Below are 14,070 nucleotides of genomic sequence, written 5' to 3'. Positions count from 1 at the left end.
CCTTCAAGAAGTCCATGGAGAGTTTCCCTAACAGATTTGTTCACTCTTGCCCACCTTTCCACCCTAAAGTGACACCCAGAAATTGCTATGAGCTTAAACCTTTATAAAAATAACAATGATGCTGGGAAAAATGAAAACCAGTATTAATGTACCTGGCTAGCCGGCTTACTTTGTAAGCATTTTTAGTGATTTCAAATGCACTCTCATTCACATTCTATTGACCAGAGTTTACAGCAAAATTATAAAGTGAGTACTTTTAACCCCTTTCAGTGGAGGCAGAGGGGAACTAAGTGACTTGAAGAATCAGAGCCCACATTCAGACAAGATCTTTGGACTCCATGTCCAGCACTCATCCTGCCACCTGGTAGTGTAGGGCTATGGGAAATAGCGGGAACCAAACAGATATGTTGAGAGGATCAAAATTTGTGGGGAAGGACAAGGAGATGTGGGTGCGGGGTATCAAGGGAAAGGACAAAATCCTGTTGAAGCCACCCCTGCCAAAAAGAGGCACTTTCTGAGATAAAGCAGAAGAGCAGAGGTGGACAATGAGCTCGTAACCTACCACAGTAGTTCAGGCCATGACGCTTGCCAATCCCACAGGACGCCCCAGGGGTCTCAACGTTTCGGATGTTTCCATAGCATCCCCAGTTGCTGCTTTCAGATGAATCTACAAATTTGAGAAATTTTCAGCTTTAGGCATTGAATTAGACTACTTTTGATCATCTTTTGTCCACGAATGAAACGCCATCAAAGCAATTTACCAAAATCCATAAGAACAAGAACTTCATTCTAACTGAAACACTTTTAAAATTTATGGTACAGTGACTAGGAAATTATCATAGAAACCTCCTCCAAACTAAGTTGTCACCTCCTATCCTGAAGATATGAGCACTGTTGGAGCAGCTATACTCCTACAGAGCCCTGGGCTGTCCAGTATCATTGAGTTGATGTCTTAGAATCAAACTAGATTATCTGTTCCATATAACTAGTCTTCATCCTTTATCTTGATAAAGGAACTCTTGATATTGAACTCTTGATATTTGAACTCTTGATATTTCTCCCTCAAATATTTCTGCCTGGCTGGTCTGGTGAGATATTTATGGTTATTCTGGAGAAACATGTATAAAGCTTGGGCCTCCATGGGGTCTCAACCCAGACTCAAAGTAAAGATACTTGGACTTAGATGTGGCTTTATGTGGTCTTCTGGATGGTATGCTCTTCTAGGTGGGGGGTCTCTATGACAACAAAGAGGGGAAGACATGTAGTGGGACACAGGACCAGGTCTCCATGTGCAGGCTCCCTCTTTCTACTTCTTCCCTTTTTGTCTTTGCCTCTCTCTCTCTCTCTCTCTCTCTCTCTACCTACTGCCTACCAGTGTGTCCTTTTTTATTTTTTAATCAGTACAGTTTTTTTCTTTATAATTAGTAACAAATACCCTTAATATTGTAATGGGTTATGTCATTCATTGCTCCCTGCCCTGTAGCCACTCCCTGAGTCACATTAAATGCTCCTTAAAGTTCCTTATATTCCCCCAAATATCTTTTAGAAATTTAAAAATACTTCTTAAATAAATGGATCAATCAGTGAATGAATGTAAGACCTCATCTTAGAAATTGTTAAAATTTAGAGCCAGGGGATCCCTGGGTGGCTCAGCCGCTTGGCGCCTGCCTTTGGCCCAGGACATGATCCCGGAGTCCCAGGATCGAGTCCAACGTCGGGCTCCCTGCATGGAGCCTGCTTCTCCGTCTGCTTCTGTCTCTGCTTCTCTCTCTCTGTGTCTCTCATGAATAAATAAATAAAATCTTAAAAAAAAAAAAAAAAAAAAAGGGCAGCGCCGGTGGCGCAGCGATTTAACGCCACCTGCAGCCCAGGGCATGATCCTGGGGACCCTGGATGGAGTCCCACCTCAGGCTCTCTGTATGGAGCCTGCTTCTCCCTCTGCCTGTGTCTCTGCCTCTCTCTCTTTCTCTCTCTCTCTCTCTCTCTCTCTCTCTCTGTCTCTATGAATAAATAAATAAAATCTTTAAAAAAAAAAGAATTTAGAACCAGGAAAATGTTTTCTTCTTTTATTTATCAAAAAACATGTACTTTTCCCTTTTGGTCTGCAAGAAACCTTAAAACCAAATCTGAAATTCAAGCATAGCAACTATCTCAGTCTCAGTGGCTGGCTTCATCACATATCCTTGATCCCCTCCATGCTAGTTTCCTATTTGAAATTACATTAGTCTTTTTTTTACATAGTAAAACATCTCAATCCTCCTCCGGAAATACATGATCTATTAATAGCTTCAATAATTACTTTTGGTGAGATGGTTCTTATAGAGGTAAAATAAGTACTTATTGATGATGTATATTTAAAGTTCAGCCTCCAGCAATGCTGGTATAAGGCCATTCCGCATTCTGGAGAGCCCCCTCCTTTTGTGGGGCATCTGGAAAAAGGCCATTTGTCAGTGGCTGTTACTAAATCCAGTATTTATTGGCCAACATAGAAGAAAAACAACATTTTTATACCACAGTCTTTTTTTTTAATTTTTATTTATTTATGATAGTTACAGAGAGAGAGAGGGAGGCAGAGACACAGGCAGAGGGAGAAGCAGGCTCCATGCACCGGGAGCCCGACGTGGGATTCGATCCCGGGTCTCCGGGATCACGCCCTGGGCCAAAGGCAGGCGCCAAACCTCTGCGCCACCCAGGGATCCCTATACCACAGTCTTAAGTACCAGAAATATCATTCTGTTCCTATGCTTATCCTTCCCATCTCCAAGGTCATGTGGAAAAAATTAAACACTCACCAGTAAGGGCCAGAAGCCCCAGAAGCAGCCACAGCACAGACATACTGATAAGCTGGCTCTATGGGTCCTAAAATGATGTTAGAATAAGTATTAGCTCAAAGATGTGAGAACACCAATTATCATCATAACAATATTCAATATTTCTATGGAAAGAGGTTAAAAAAAGAAAGGAATAAGTTTTCCCATGGCTGAATGAAGAAAAGATAGTGATTTGAATCATAAGGAAGAAAGCAAAAGTAAGCCTTTGGCTCCATCCATCCTTTCAATTAATTTTAAAATGACGAGACTTCTGCTTGGCCCACAGGGACACACCATACCATCGAATTACCGGATAGTAATTAGTTCAGGAAGCCAGGATACTTTGATTCTCAACACTGAGAAACATAGTGACCTGAGTCCAGATCCTGAAAAGCAAATTTTTGATGCCTATGCCTTATCTCAGTAATAGCCTTTTCATTATCAAAAGATAATGTGGAAAAGGAGAATATTGTGTTACTGTTTATCTTCATTTGGGTTCTTTTTCTTTCACTGTAGGGAAGTCCAAGCTCCTTGGGGCTGGGTCATCTGTTCACAATCCAAATTCAGGAAACATAACATTTTTGCAGACCATCTAACTCGGCCGAAGAGTGAGTTCAGAAGGAGCCTTACATTTGAAGCTAAAAAGTGAGATTCTTCTCCAGAAAATATGATCATAGTGGCAGAAACATTTGATATCTGTGACTGTCACTGCTACTATTTTAATTTAGGGCCTGTTGGTGCATAGCCATTGGCAGGACAATGGGTGGGGTATTGCTGTGTGCGAGGAAAGAAGGAAGGGACAGGCAGCAAGAGGGTGGATGACTAAGACGAGATGCTGCTGGAAAGGCCTATCAGCCCCCAGGGAGCAAGCAGATGGAGAGACCAGTTATCTGTAAAAGCCGAGTGGCCAGACAGTGAGGAGTGAAGAGACCTGTCTAACTGCACGTGTAGAGCAGCCCTCAGTTTTCCAGGATCCAGTAGGAGGCCATGATAGGGCAGGACACCTTCCTGGCCGGCACCTCAGGGTGCTACTACAGCACATCTTCCAGGCTGGTTGGAGGGCCCCAAGGATGTGGATTGGCTGTAGTTTAAGAGTTCTGGTGAAGACCTGGGAGAGCATTCCCAGGAAGGGAACAGGAGTTCTGTGGTGAGAGAACTGCAAAGACCAAAAAAGACCTTTATTTCCACTTTTTCCAGGAAAATGGTTTAAGGGATGAGTAAACAGTCTATTATGTCTTATAAATCTAAACAATGCTTTGGGAATTACGAAGCACTCGGTGGAGGGAAGATAGGTAGAGACCACCAGGAACTTGAACTGGCCCCAAGGGATGCTCGGGTTGTCTATTTCCCTGTGCCCTGACAGCAGGCTACTGCTCCAGCTTGTTGGCACCCCTGTGCTGCTTGTCACTGCTTTGCTCTCCAGGAAGGGAGAAGGGGGATGCCACCAAAGATACTGCGCTTGGCATTATGAGCACTGCACTGTCTAGGCCTTGACATTCCTTTTTAAAAATTTTTTTTTAAATTAATTAATTAATTAATTAATTTATTTATTTATTTAAGACACACACAGAGAGAGAGGCAGAGACATGGGCAGAGGGAGAAGCAGACTCCCTCTTGGGAGCCTGACGCGGGACTCGATCCCAGTACCCTGGGATCACGACCTGAGCCAAAGGCAGATGCTCAGCCACTGAGCTACCCAGGTGCCCCTTGGCCTTGACATTCTAATAGTGGTTTAGAGTGCACAGAGCCACAGGGGCATTAAGATTAATCATAGGTAACCAATGGACGCTCCCTGACCACACTCCCGCAATGCCTCAACGGTCCCTTCTAATCACAAATGTTTTGTGGCATCTATAAAGTTGGGTCACAGAGTTGGAGTTGCTTCAATGTGCTGTGTCTATTTCCACTGTCACTTAATGCTTTTTTCCCCGATGTAACTAAAACATGACAAAAAGTAACTCTGCTTTTCTAATTAATTACACAGACTCTTTTCAACCAAACTTTTAGTTCCCTAGTTGGAACCACGAGGTAGCTTTCATGTTGCAATGAAAACAGAGTCCTTTTCCCCTGGAAGTTTCCAAGAGGAAGTATTTTTGTTCCCTAGAAAAGCAGGAGCGGAGTGAAAGACCCTCGGTTTAGCATCTGGATGCCAGTCATGCTCTTTTCTGCAGGGCTTTTCCCCTAAAGCCAGTAAGAAGCCTCCATAAAGATAAACTTTCTTGAGACTATATGAGAGTTTCCTGTACCTACATGGCTCTTTCTCCAGTCTTTTTCCTGGGCCTGAGCATCCCAGTGTAGGGGGGTTGGGGGGGTGGCGCTCAGTAGACGTTGAATAAATTATTCCTCTCCGGTGCCTGAACCTGAGAATGTCTGCAGACCCAGCTACAACTCCACGTTCCTGTACCTTTCAGGTGTTGGCACTGAGCCTGTCATTTTCTGCTCAACTAAGGGAAACCACCTCACGTTGTAGGGAAGGAAAACAAAAAACATCACCATATCCGTGGAGCATGTGACTGCTTGGTAGAAGACACAATTAAATGTCATCCTTAACATCTCTCCTTTATCTTGAGACATAATCTTTTCCTGGGTGTTTGAAAGGAAACACTCAAGAATAACCCAGAAGCAAAAGAGATGAGAAAGTGTCAAGTCTCCTATTTATATGCAAACTCCTACTTATAATGATAGTAATAATTTAAAATGACAGGTAGCCAGGCTTATTGGACCCAGAGAAAGGATGGGAACACCCTGCAGAGGGTTGGGGGTGGAGGCCTTGGGGGCAGGAGACCAGGTCCTCCAGCATTGCCTGAGGTCAACTGCGACCTATTCTAGGAGGCATTTGTGTATTTACTTGGTAGCTAGTGGGAGAACCAAGCCTCTTTGTACCAGTGGAAGGTGGTTAGAGGAATGGTTGGATAAGAAAGTGGGTGAGCTCAAGAGCATATTGATAACCAGTTACCACTTCTCCCATCTAGTGAGCAACATATGTGTTTAATACTGCCCAGGACCTGGCTTTTAGGGATTTGACTTGGTTTTCTCTCTTACACAGGAGTTTGGCACAAAGGGAATGGGGAGCATGGCTCAAGGTGGCTAAAGGGTTCTGAGATTCCCAGGCTTCAGGGTTAGAGTAGTGGAAAAGGTGTACTAGTCCTTCCTCCAACCAAAGCAGAGTATGTTCCAAGGCTCACTGAGGAATGTGTAATATCTCTACCTCTCTCTGTGTGTGTCTCAAATAAATAAATAAATAAATAAATAAATAAATAAATAAATAAAATATTTTTTTAAAAAAGGAATGTCAAGGCCTAGACAGTGCAGTGCTCATAATGCCAAGCGCAGTATCTTTGGTGGCATCCCCCTTCTCCCTTCCTGGAGAGCAAAGCAGTGACAAGCAGCACAGGGGTGCCAACAAGCTGGAGCAGTAGCCTGCTGGCAGGGCACAGGGAAATAGACAACCCAAGCATCCCTTGGGGCCAGTTCAATTTCCTGATGGTCTCTACCCATCTTCCCTCCACCGAGTGCTTCGTAATTCCCAAAGCATTGTTTAGATTTATAAGACATAATAGACTATTTACTCATCCCTTAAACCATTTTCCTGGAAAAAGTGGAAATAAAGGTCTTTGGTCTTTGCAGTTCTCTCACCACAGAACTCCTGTTCCCTTCCTGGGAATGCTCTCCCAGGTCTTCACCAGAACTCTTAAACTACAGCCAATCCACATCCTTGGGGCCCTCCAACCAGCCTGGAAGATGTGCTGTAGTAGCACCCTGAGGTGCCGGCCAGGAAGGTGTCCTGCCCTATCATGGCCTCCTACTGGATCCTGGAAAACTGAGGGCTGCTCTACACGTGCAGTTAGACAGGTCTCTTCACTCCTCACTGTCTGGCCACTCGGCTTTTACAGATAACTGGTCTCTCCATCTGCTTGCTCCCTGGGGGCTGATAGGCCTTTCCAGCAGCATCTCGTCTTAGTCATCCACCCTCTTGCTGCCTGTCCCTTCCTTCTTTCCTCGCACACAGCAATACCCCACCCATTGTCCTGCCAATGGCTATGCACCAACAGGCCCTAAATTAAAGTAGTAGCAGTGACAGTCACAGATATCAAATGTTTCTGCCACTATGATCATATTTTCTGGAGAAGAATCTCACTTTTTTTCCAGTAAGGCTCCTTCTGAACTCACTCTTCGGCCGAGTTAGATGGTCTGCAAAAATGTTATGTTTCCTGAATTTGGATTGTGAGCAGATGACCAGCCCCAAGGAGCTTGGAGTTGTGATGGCTTCTCTTGACTTTCTGCAGGCAAATCCTTTCCTTCTGTCCATAAGGTCTCTGTGCCCATCTGGGATTCCAGAGTTGAGAACTCCAGGAAGTCTCCTTTTCTAATGCTAGGACCTATCCTGGGAATATCCCGTTATAAACAAAGATCAAATCAAAGAGATCATGGCCTCTGTGTTCCAGCCAAGACTCCTGAAGCTCTCTACGCTTTTACTCTGTCAGGCTTCAGCCTAATCAGTTAGACCATTGGCCTTTGTCCTTTCACAGCTTCCAGAGAAAATAGGGCTCTGTTATACAGCCATCATGCAATGTATATGGGGTTAATGTAACGCTGGCAGGAGGGTAAGGCTGGGGGACAGATTGCTATCTGACAAAATGTCAACATCTCAATCCTTTGGCTCTGGATTCACAGCAAAGACATCCCATTCAGCCTATCACAGCTTCTGTTAAATGCACATATAGTTCTGTTCTTTTGCACTTGCTCACAAATCCAAAAGTAACTATACACTTGCATTACCAGAAATCTAGGTTTTTATAAGAATTACAATGAACAGGGGGGAAAAGTCATCCCACCATCTACATAATCTTTTATAACTTGGGCTGTCCTTGCAAAGTCCTTAAGTTTTATCCTACTCCAAACTGTCTTGTTTACTTAGCAGCAAAGTGACGCAATCATTACCAATCCATCACCATAGACTGGATCTTTCCTTCTAAATAAGTCTGAATGTAAGGGCCTCTAGTCCGACATATACTCACCTGTCTTCTGTTACCTCTTGTCCTTAGAGGCAGGCAGTCCATGACGCTTTATATAGAGTCTCTGTCCTGCTTCTTCTTTTTAAAAGTGTTGACTTCATCCTCTTATGAAAATATTTATGGCTAAGTCTCACAAGTTATAGTAATAATCACAATAATTACAAATACTTTGAACTTATATAGGGCCTTTTATTCAAGAATGTCCTGCCATTTTGCAGACATTAACCAATTAGTTCCCTACCATACCTCAGAAGGCGGATCATAGTATGTGGATTTATATTGGTACTTTCAGGCCAACACTTGCTTTTATTTGCACCAGCTTCTAGGAATAAAGGCAAATAAGAAAAGAAGAGGGAAAGAAGGGAAGGAGGGAGGGAAGAAAGGAAGGAGGGAAGGAGGGAAACAAGGGAAGAAGGAAAGAGGAAAAGAAAGAAGGAAAGAAGAAATTGAATTTGGAATGTCAAAAATTCATTCTTGATCTTTATTTCAGTCAAGCAGAATCACACCTTAGACAGGCTGAATGATGCCCTTTTATATACGTCTAGTACATAGAGTTTGTTCCCAAATGTCTACCTCAATAAATACTTTAAAAGGTTTTATATGAAGTTTCCAGGAAGGACTCTTTGGCCTAGATTGCCCAAGGGATGAGTTTCATAACTAAAAGAGGGAACCCTTTCTATCACCAACCACACCCTTTGCCCCATCTCTACTGAATGACTTGATTTTCCTCCAACACAGCCCAGCATTTGCTGTATGCCTTCTTCTTACAGGCTCTTCCCCCCATCTGATATGCCCTTAGAGACAGGGACTGTGTCTCATTTGTCTTTATAACCCCACCACCTGGGGCATCTGGGTGGTTCAGTCAGTTAAGCGTCTGCCTTTCATGATCCCAGGCTCCTGGGATCAAACCCCATGTCTGTAACTGCCCCTTCCCCCGGCTTGTGCTCTCTTGTGTGCTCTCTCTCTCAAGTAAATAAATATAACCCTACCACCTAACACTGTACCTGACACATAGGAGATAATAAAACCTGTGGAATAAATGGCTTGCTCATTACTAACTTGTTTATCATCTGTGTCCTCTGCATCTCCTGCCTTCTCCCCTAGCCACCACCCTGCCACAACCAGAATGTAAGCCCTGGGCAATGACCTCAGCTGTTTCATTATGACTGAGTCTGCAGAGCTCAGATCAGAGCCTGGCACATTATGGGTGTTCGGTAAATATCTGTTGAATCAGTCAGGGCATGAAGAATTCCCACAAACTCACCCAGCAAGATTCAGATTGGGCCCCCAGTGCTGGATCCCAGGGTAAGCTTGCGTTGCTCATGTCTCATGCAGCCCTGTGAATATTTCTATCAGTGGGCCCATGACACTTTTTGTTTGCTTGTTTGGTTAGCCTGGAAACAGCTTGAGAGCAAAGATTGGGTCTTTTCCTGTATCCCCCAAATGGAATGTAGGAGATAGCCAATAAAAGTATATGGAAAGAATAAACAAATGAATTAAAGGATACTTATGAGTTGGGAAATAGCAGACTGGGCATTTGCAGCTCAGATTTGGGGGATTAGGATTTTGTTGTTCTCTATCAATGGCTGAGATGATGATCCAGACCTGGACTCCCAGGGAGTTCCTGACATTTAAGTCTAGGGAGGAGAATATGAGGATGCTGGTCTCCTCTCTATTGTTGGCAGAGTTGCAATAAAAAACAGAGCAATAATGAACCCTGTTAAGAACCATATCCCTACCAACAACTGAAACCCTTTCTCTTTATTTTGTCTAGCACACACCAACAACTAAAATGTATTATAGCATGAGGAAATGTGGGAATGTCCTGACACCATGTGCAAAAGCACCAAGTCACCAAGGCTGATCTCACCCAGTACCCACGTTCCTGTGCTAAAAGGTTCTCCCTGGTGGGTAGCCAGCATGTTGCCAAGCCACAGCTCCTCAGACATGACGCCCACCTAAGCCTCAGGGTTGTTCAGTCCTCAGCCAGTCCCCATATGAACACTTCCTTCCGAAAGCCTGTATATCAAGAGAGAAGGCAGTGGGGTATCAGAAAAGCTTACTGCACTTAGACTTAAGTGAGACTAAATGGAAACAGCTCAAAATATTCCATGTCCTGCCCCCAGACCCAGGTGAGCAATGAGTGCCCTTACAGTTCTGATGCCACCTATGACCTGCCTTTTTTCTTTCCCATACCAGGCAATTCTTTGACACCAGCTGTGTGTTCTATGGTTCAACTCAATTCTGACACTACCTACCCAGAGACAACATCAGATCTCAGGTTAATGTCTCAGTCCTACAATACTGCCCCTACCCCACATCAGACACCAATCGCAAGACCAGATTGTCACCTGTGTTTCTAATCAATAGGCTTTAAATCTGAGGATCTGAAGACCTCTCCTTAGGGTCAATTTGCTCACAGAACTCAGAGAAACATTTTATAGTGACTACGTTACTGGTTTGTTACAAAAGGATATAACTCAGGAACAGCCAGATGGAAGAGATTCACAGGGCAAGGTATGGGTACATGGTATAGACCTTCTATATTCTCTCCAGATGCACTACTGTCTCTGAATCTCCATGTTCACCAACCTGGAAGCTCTCCCAACCTCCTCCTCTTGGGTTCTTACGGAAGCATTACTTAACCACAACTGATTAAATCACTGGCCATGTAGCTTGAACTCAAGCTCAATCTCTCTCTCCTCCCCAGAGGTTGAAAATTCCAACGCTTTAATCACAAATTAGTGTCTTCCACTCCCCAACGCAGGCCCTATCCTCCATCCTCTGGAGCATCTAAAAGCCACTTCATTAACATAATAAAAGTCACCTTTATTGTCCTTATCCCTATGAAATTCCAAGGATTTTAGAAGCTCTGTACCAGGAATAGAGATAAAGACCAAATAGATATTTGTTGTTGTTGTTGTTTTAATAATCCAATGGTGTCTTTATAAGAATTGGAAGAGATACCAAGATGCATCCGCGTAGAGAAAAGACCATTTGAGGACACAGCAAGAGGGTAGCCATCTGCAAGCCGGGAAGCAAGGGCTCCAGAGAATCCCAACCAGCCAACACCTCGATCTTAGACTTTCACCTTCCAAAATGTGACAAATAAATGTATGTTCCAACAACATATGGAACCCAAATATATATTTCTTATTACATATCACAATAGCTGACTCCCTCACCTCACTTCCGCCCCAGCCTACTTCACAGACACAAGATCTTCCCAGCTTGAGTTTGTGTCTTAAATGAATTTAGCTTTCTTACTCTTACCTTAAGGCTGGGTTCTGCATAGTATCCCTCCAAAGGAACACAAATCATTGACAAAATCCCCCAAAACAAATAGATAGCTTTACAGAAAATTATATTGAGAGGTACCAAGACAAGAATCATTCTGCACATCATCAAACTTCCTAAAAATCCTCTTTGCCCATCTATCTCTCCAAAGTTTCAGAAAGTATCTGCTCCCAACCACATTATTTCTTATCTAAAATGTCTCCTAAACAATATCTTTTCCCCCATCCTTCTCTCCTCCTGGTACCCCTTGGCATTTCCTAATACCTCCCTAAAGTAATAAATATTACAAGATTCTGCTACATATAGGTTGAAAGCATTTATTGAGCATATTGTGGAGATGTCCTGATTAAGTGCAGGCCAGCAGTGTGGACAGTAAAAGAATTCACTCAAGGTAGAACAAAGGAGATACAAATTTATTGAATACACTGCAAGGGAGCTCAGGGAGGACAGCAAAGAAGAGACTGTCTGCCGGGAGGAGGTGGTTGGGGGCCACAGTTTAGGACGGGGTGAGGAGGTATGAGGGCATATGGAATTTCTCCTTTTTTGATAATCTTAGGAACTGTGCCTTGTTGTAATTGACCACTTACGGCCTCTGGCTATTCCGAGGTTGGTTGCTCAATGAGTCTGTTTGCATCAGTTCCGTCACTGTGGGGCCTTTTGCCTTGATCAGCTTTCCATTGCTCAAGTCTTTTGCCTAAAAGTGGCCTCTAAACATCCCAGAATCTGTTGCAAATGTCATCTCTTTTACAACTTATTTAAACATCTGAGTTGACAGATGAGGAAAGTATCTTGCTTGGGAATAGAGGAGCTGAATTAAGAACCCAGCTTCTCTCTTCCCCTGGATGCTGGCAAAGGAGCATTAGCTCTTAAATTCTGGGCTGTTTCTTTTAGGCAGGTGCTTCCTGGACTACAGTTTTTTCAGCCTCCTGCCCTACTCAACCTTTCAACCACTGTCAGTCCTGAGTGGAGTTACTGTTTTTGGTTGCTATTAGTGTCTCTGAGAAATGGCTTCTCATGGACCCTGTTGATCCTATGATGAACTTTCAACTCCTCTCCACTGTACCTGCTTCCTCTAATCCTTTTTTTTTTTAAGATTTATTTATTTATTTATGATAGAGAGAGAGAGAAGCAGAGACACAGGAGGAGGGAGAAGCAGGCTCCATGCCAGGAGCCTGACATGGGACTCGATCCCGGGACTCCAGGATTGCATCCTGGGCCAAAGGCAGGCACTAAACCGCTGAGCCACCCAGGGATCCCCTAATCCTAAGAATCCTAGTGGTCTAAGGGGACATTGTCCATAAAGCCTCCGGGACACTGCAGAAAAATGACAGTTATGTTTTATTTTATTTATTTTTTTTATTTTTTAATTTTTATTTACTTATTATAGTCAGAGAGAGAGAGAGAGGCAGAGACACAGGCAGAGGGAGAAGCAGGCTCCATGCACCAGGAGCCCGACGTGGGACTCGATCCTGGGTCTCCAGGATCATGCCCTGGGCCAAAGGCAGGCGCCAAACCGCTGCGCCACCCAGGGATCCCGACAGTTATGTTTTAAAAGCATCCTCTGGCTGGCAATTAGATTGGAGGTGAACAAGAGTTGAGATATTGCAGAAGACCAAGTGAGAGATGGTGGTTGCACGAGGATGTGAGTAAGAGACACGACTAGATGAAGGAGATGAGGGAAAGAGAGAGGGCATAAGCAACAAGCAGAATGGTGCTGAGTCTGGAATGTTAGAGGTGGAGAAGTTCTGCAAAAGAAAACTAAGAATTGGGTTTTAGATACTGGAATATTGCAGCATGACTTTTCCCAGGAACTGCCTCCATCTTCAATTCTCCTAAAACACAAGGGAGTAGCATGAGAGTAGTCATCTGCAACTTGACCCTGCCTCTTAGCCATAGTCTCTTGGGCCAGGGATGGGAAGATAATCTGAGCTGGACCAGGAGACACATGGAACCAATTTCTCTCCTAATTACTGAAACAAAAGACATGTAGATTTGATTATCTGTTGGTAGTTGACATCTAACTTGATATCAGATTTGATATCTGTTAGTAGACCAGGAGTGGGTAAACAGCAGCCCAAGGGCTATCACTTGTTTTGTGAATAATATTTTATTGGAATATAGCCATGGACATTCATTTGCATATTGTCTATGACTGTTTTTTTTAAGATTTTATTTATTTATTCATGACAGAGAGAGAGAGAGAGAGAGAGAGAGAGAGGCAGAGACAAAGGCAGAGGGAGAAGCAGGCTCCATGCTGGGAGCCCGACGTGGGACTCGATCCCGGGTCTCTAGGATCGTACCCCGGGCTTAAGGTGGCACCAAACTGCTGGACCATCAGGGCTGCCCTCTATGACTGTTTTCACACTACAAGGTAGAGGTATTTGTGATAGAGACCACATGGTCACAAGTCTACCTGAGCCTTTAAGAAAAAGCTTACTGGGATCCCTGGGTGGCTCAGCAGTTTAGCGCCTGCCTTTGGCCCAGGGCATGATCCTGGAGACCCAGGATCGAGTCCCACATTGGGCTCCCTGCATGGAGCCTGCTTCTCCCTCTGCCTGTGTCTCTGCCTCTCTCTCTCTCTCTGTGTCTCTCATGAATAAATAAATAGAATCTTTAAAAAAAGAAAAAGCTTACCAACCCCTGTTCTAAAGTCTCCATTTTGTCTGAGGAATTAAAACAAGAAAAGCAGCTAGAGAGAAAAATGAAGTAGCTAGCTGCATAGGAGGAATGAAGAAGTAATAATTGAAGAGAGTTCTGACAACATCCTAACCACAGTTCCAAATGACCTTGAGGTCTAACCACATTTCTGTTCTCAAGTTCAGTAGAGACACTTCAATTGAATTATATTAAGTTCCTCTTATTATTTAAAATAATTTGAGTTAAGATAATGATATCTGCAAATAACAGTACTATCATTTAATTTACCCACTTATTAATCTCTCATTCAT

The 14,070-nt window shown here is 43.7% G+C and overlaps 1 protein-coding gene and 1 long non-coding RNA gene across 8 annotated transcripts in view; one reads left to right on the top strand and one right to left on the bottom strand.

Annotated features, from left to right (window-relative positions):
• LYG1 (lysozyme g1) overlaps window positions 1–14,070 on the bottom strand; it is a 35,531-nt gene that overhangs the window by 18,824 nt on the left and 2,637 nt on the right. Inside the window, exons 1-5 of one of the 7 annotated variants that reach the window (XM_038551024.1) lie at window positions 8,885–8,942; window positions 8,072–8,144; window positions 7,829–7,929; window positions 2,793–2,859; window positions 563–667 (exon numbers count right to left, since the gene is read on the bottom strand). In XM_038551024.1, the coding sequence (XP_038406952.1) occupies window positions 563–667; window positions 2,793–2,835 (148 nt within the window). In that variant the 5' untranslated portion in view covers window positions 2,836–2,859; window positions 7,829–7,929; window positions 8,072–8,144; window positions 8,885–8,942. The other 6 variants (XM_038551028.1, XM_038551022.1, XM_038551023.1 and 3 more) reach the window with 6 other exon arrangements.
• The window catches only part of LOC102153480, a 37,626-nt gene continuing 32,576 nt past the window's right edge, over window positions 9,021–14,070 (top strand). The window contains exon 1 of the long non-coding RNA XR_005366297.1: window positions 9,021–9,130. This is a non-coding gene — a long non-coding RNA (uncharacterized LOC102153480). The remainder of the gene's footprint in view (window positions 9,131–14,070) is intronic.

The sequence above is a fragment of the Canis lupus genome, chromosome 10 (assembly GCF_011100685.1).
Source record: "Canis lupus familiaris isolate Mischka breed German Shepherd chromosome 10, alternate assembly UU_Cfam_GSD_1.0, whole genome shotgun sequence".
Classification (NCBI taxonomy): domain Eukaryota; kingdom Metazoa; phylum Chordata; class Mammalia; order Carnivora; family Canidae; genus Canis; species Canis lupus.
The sequence above is the reverse complement of the archived record's forward strand: the minus strand, read 5'-3'. Positions and strand labels throughout refer to the sequence as shown.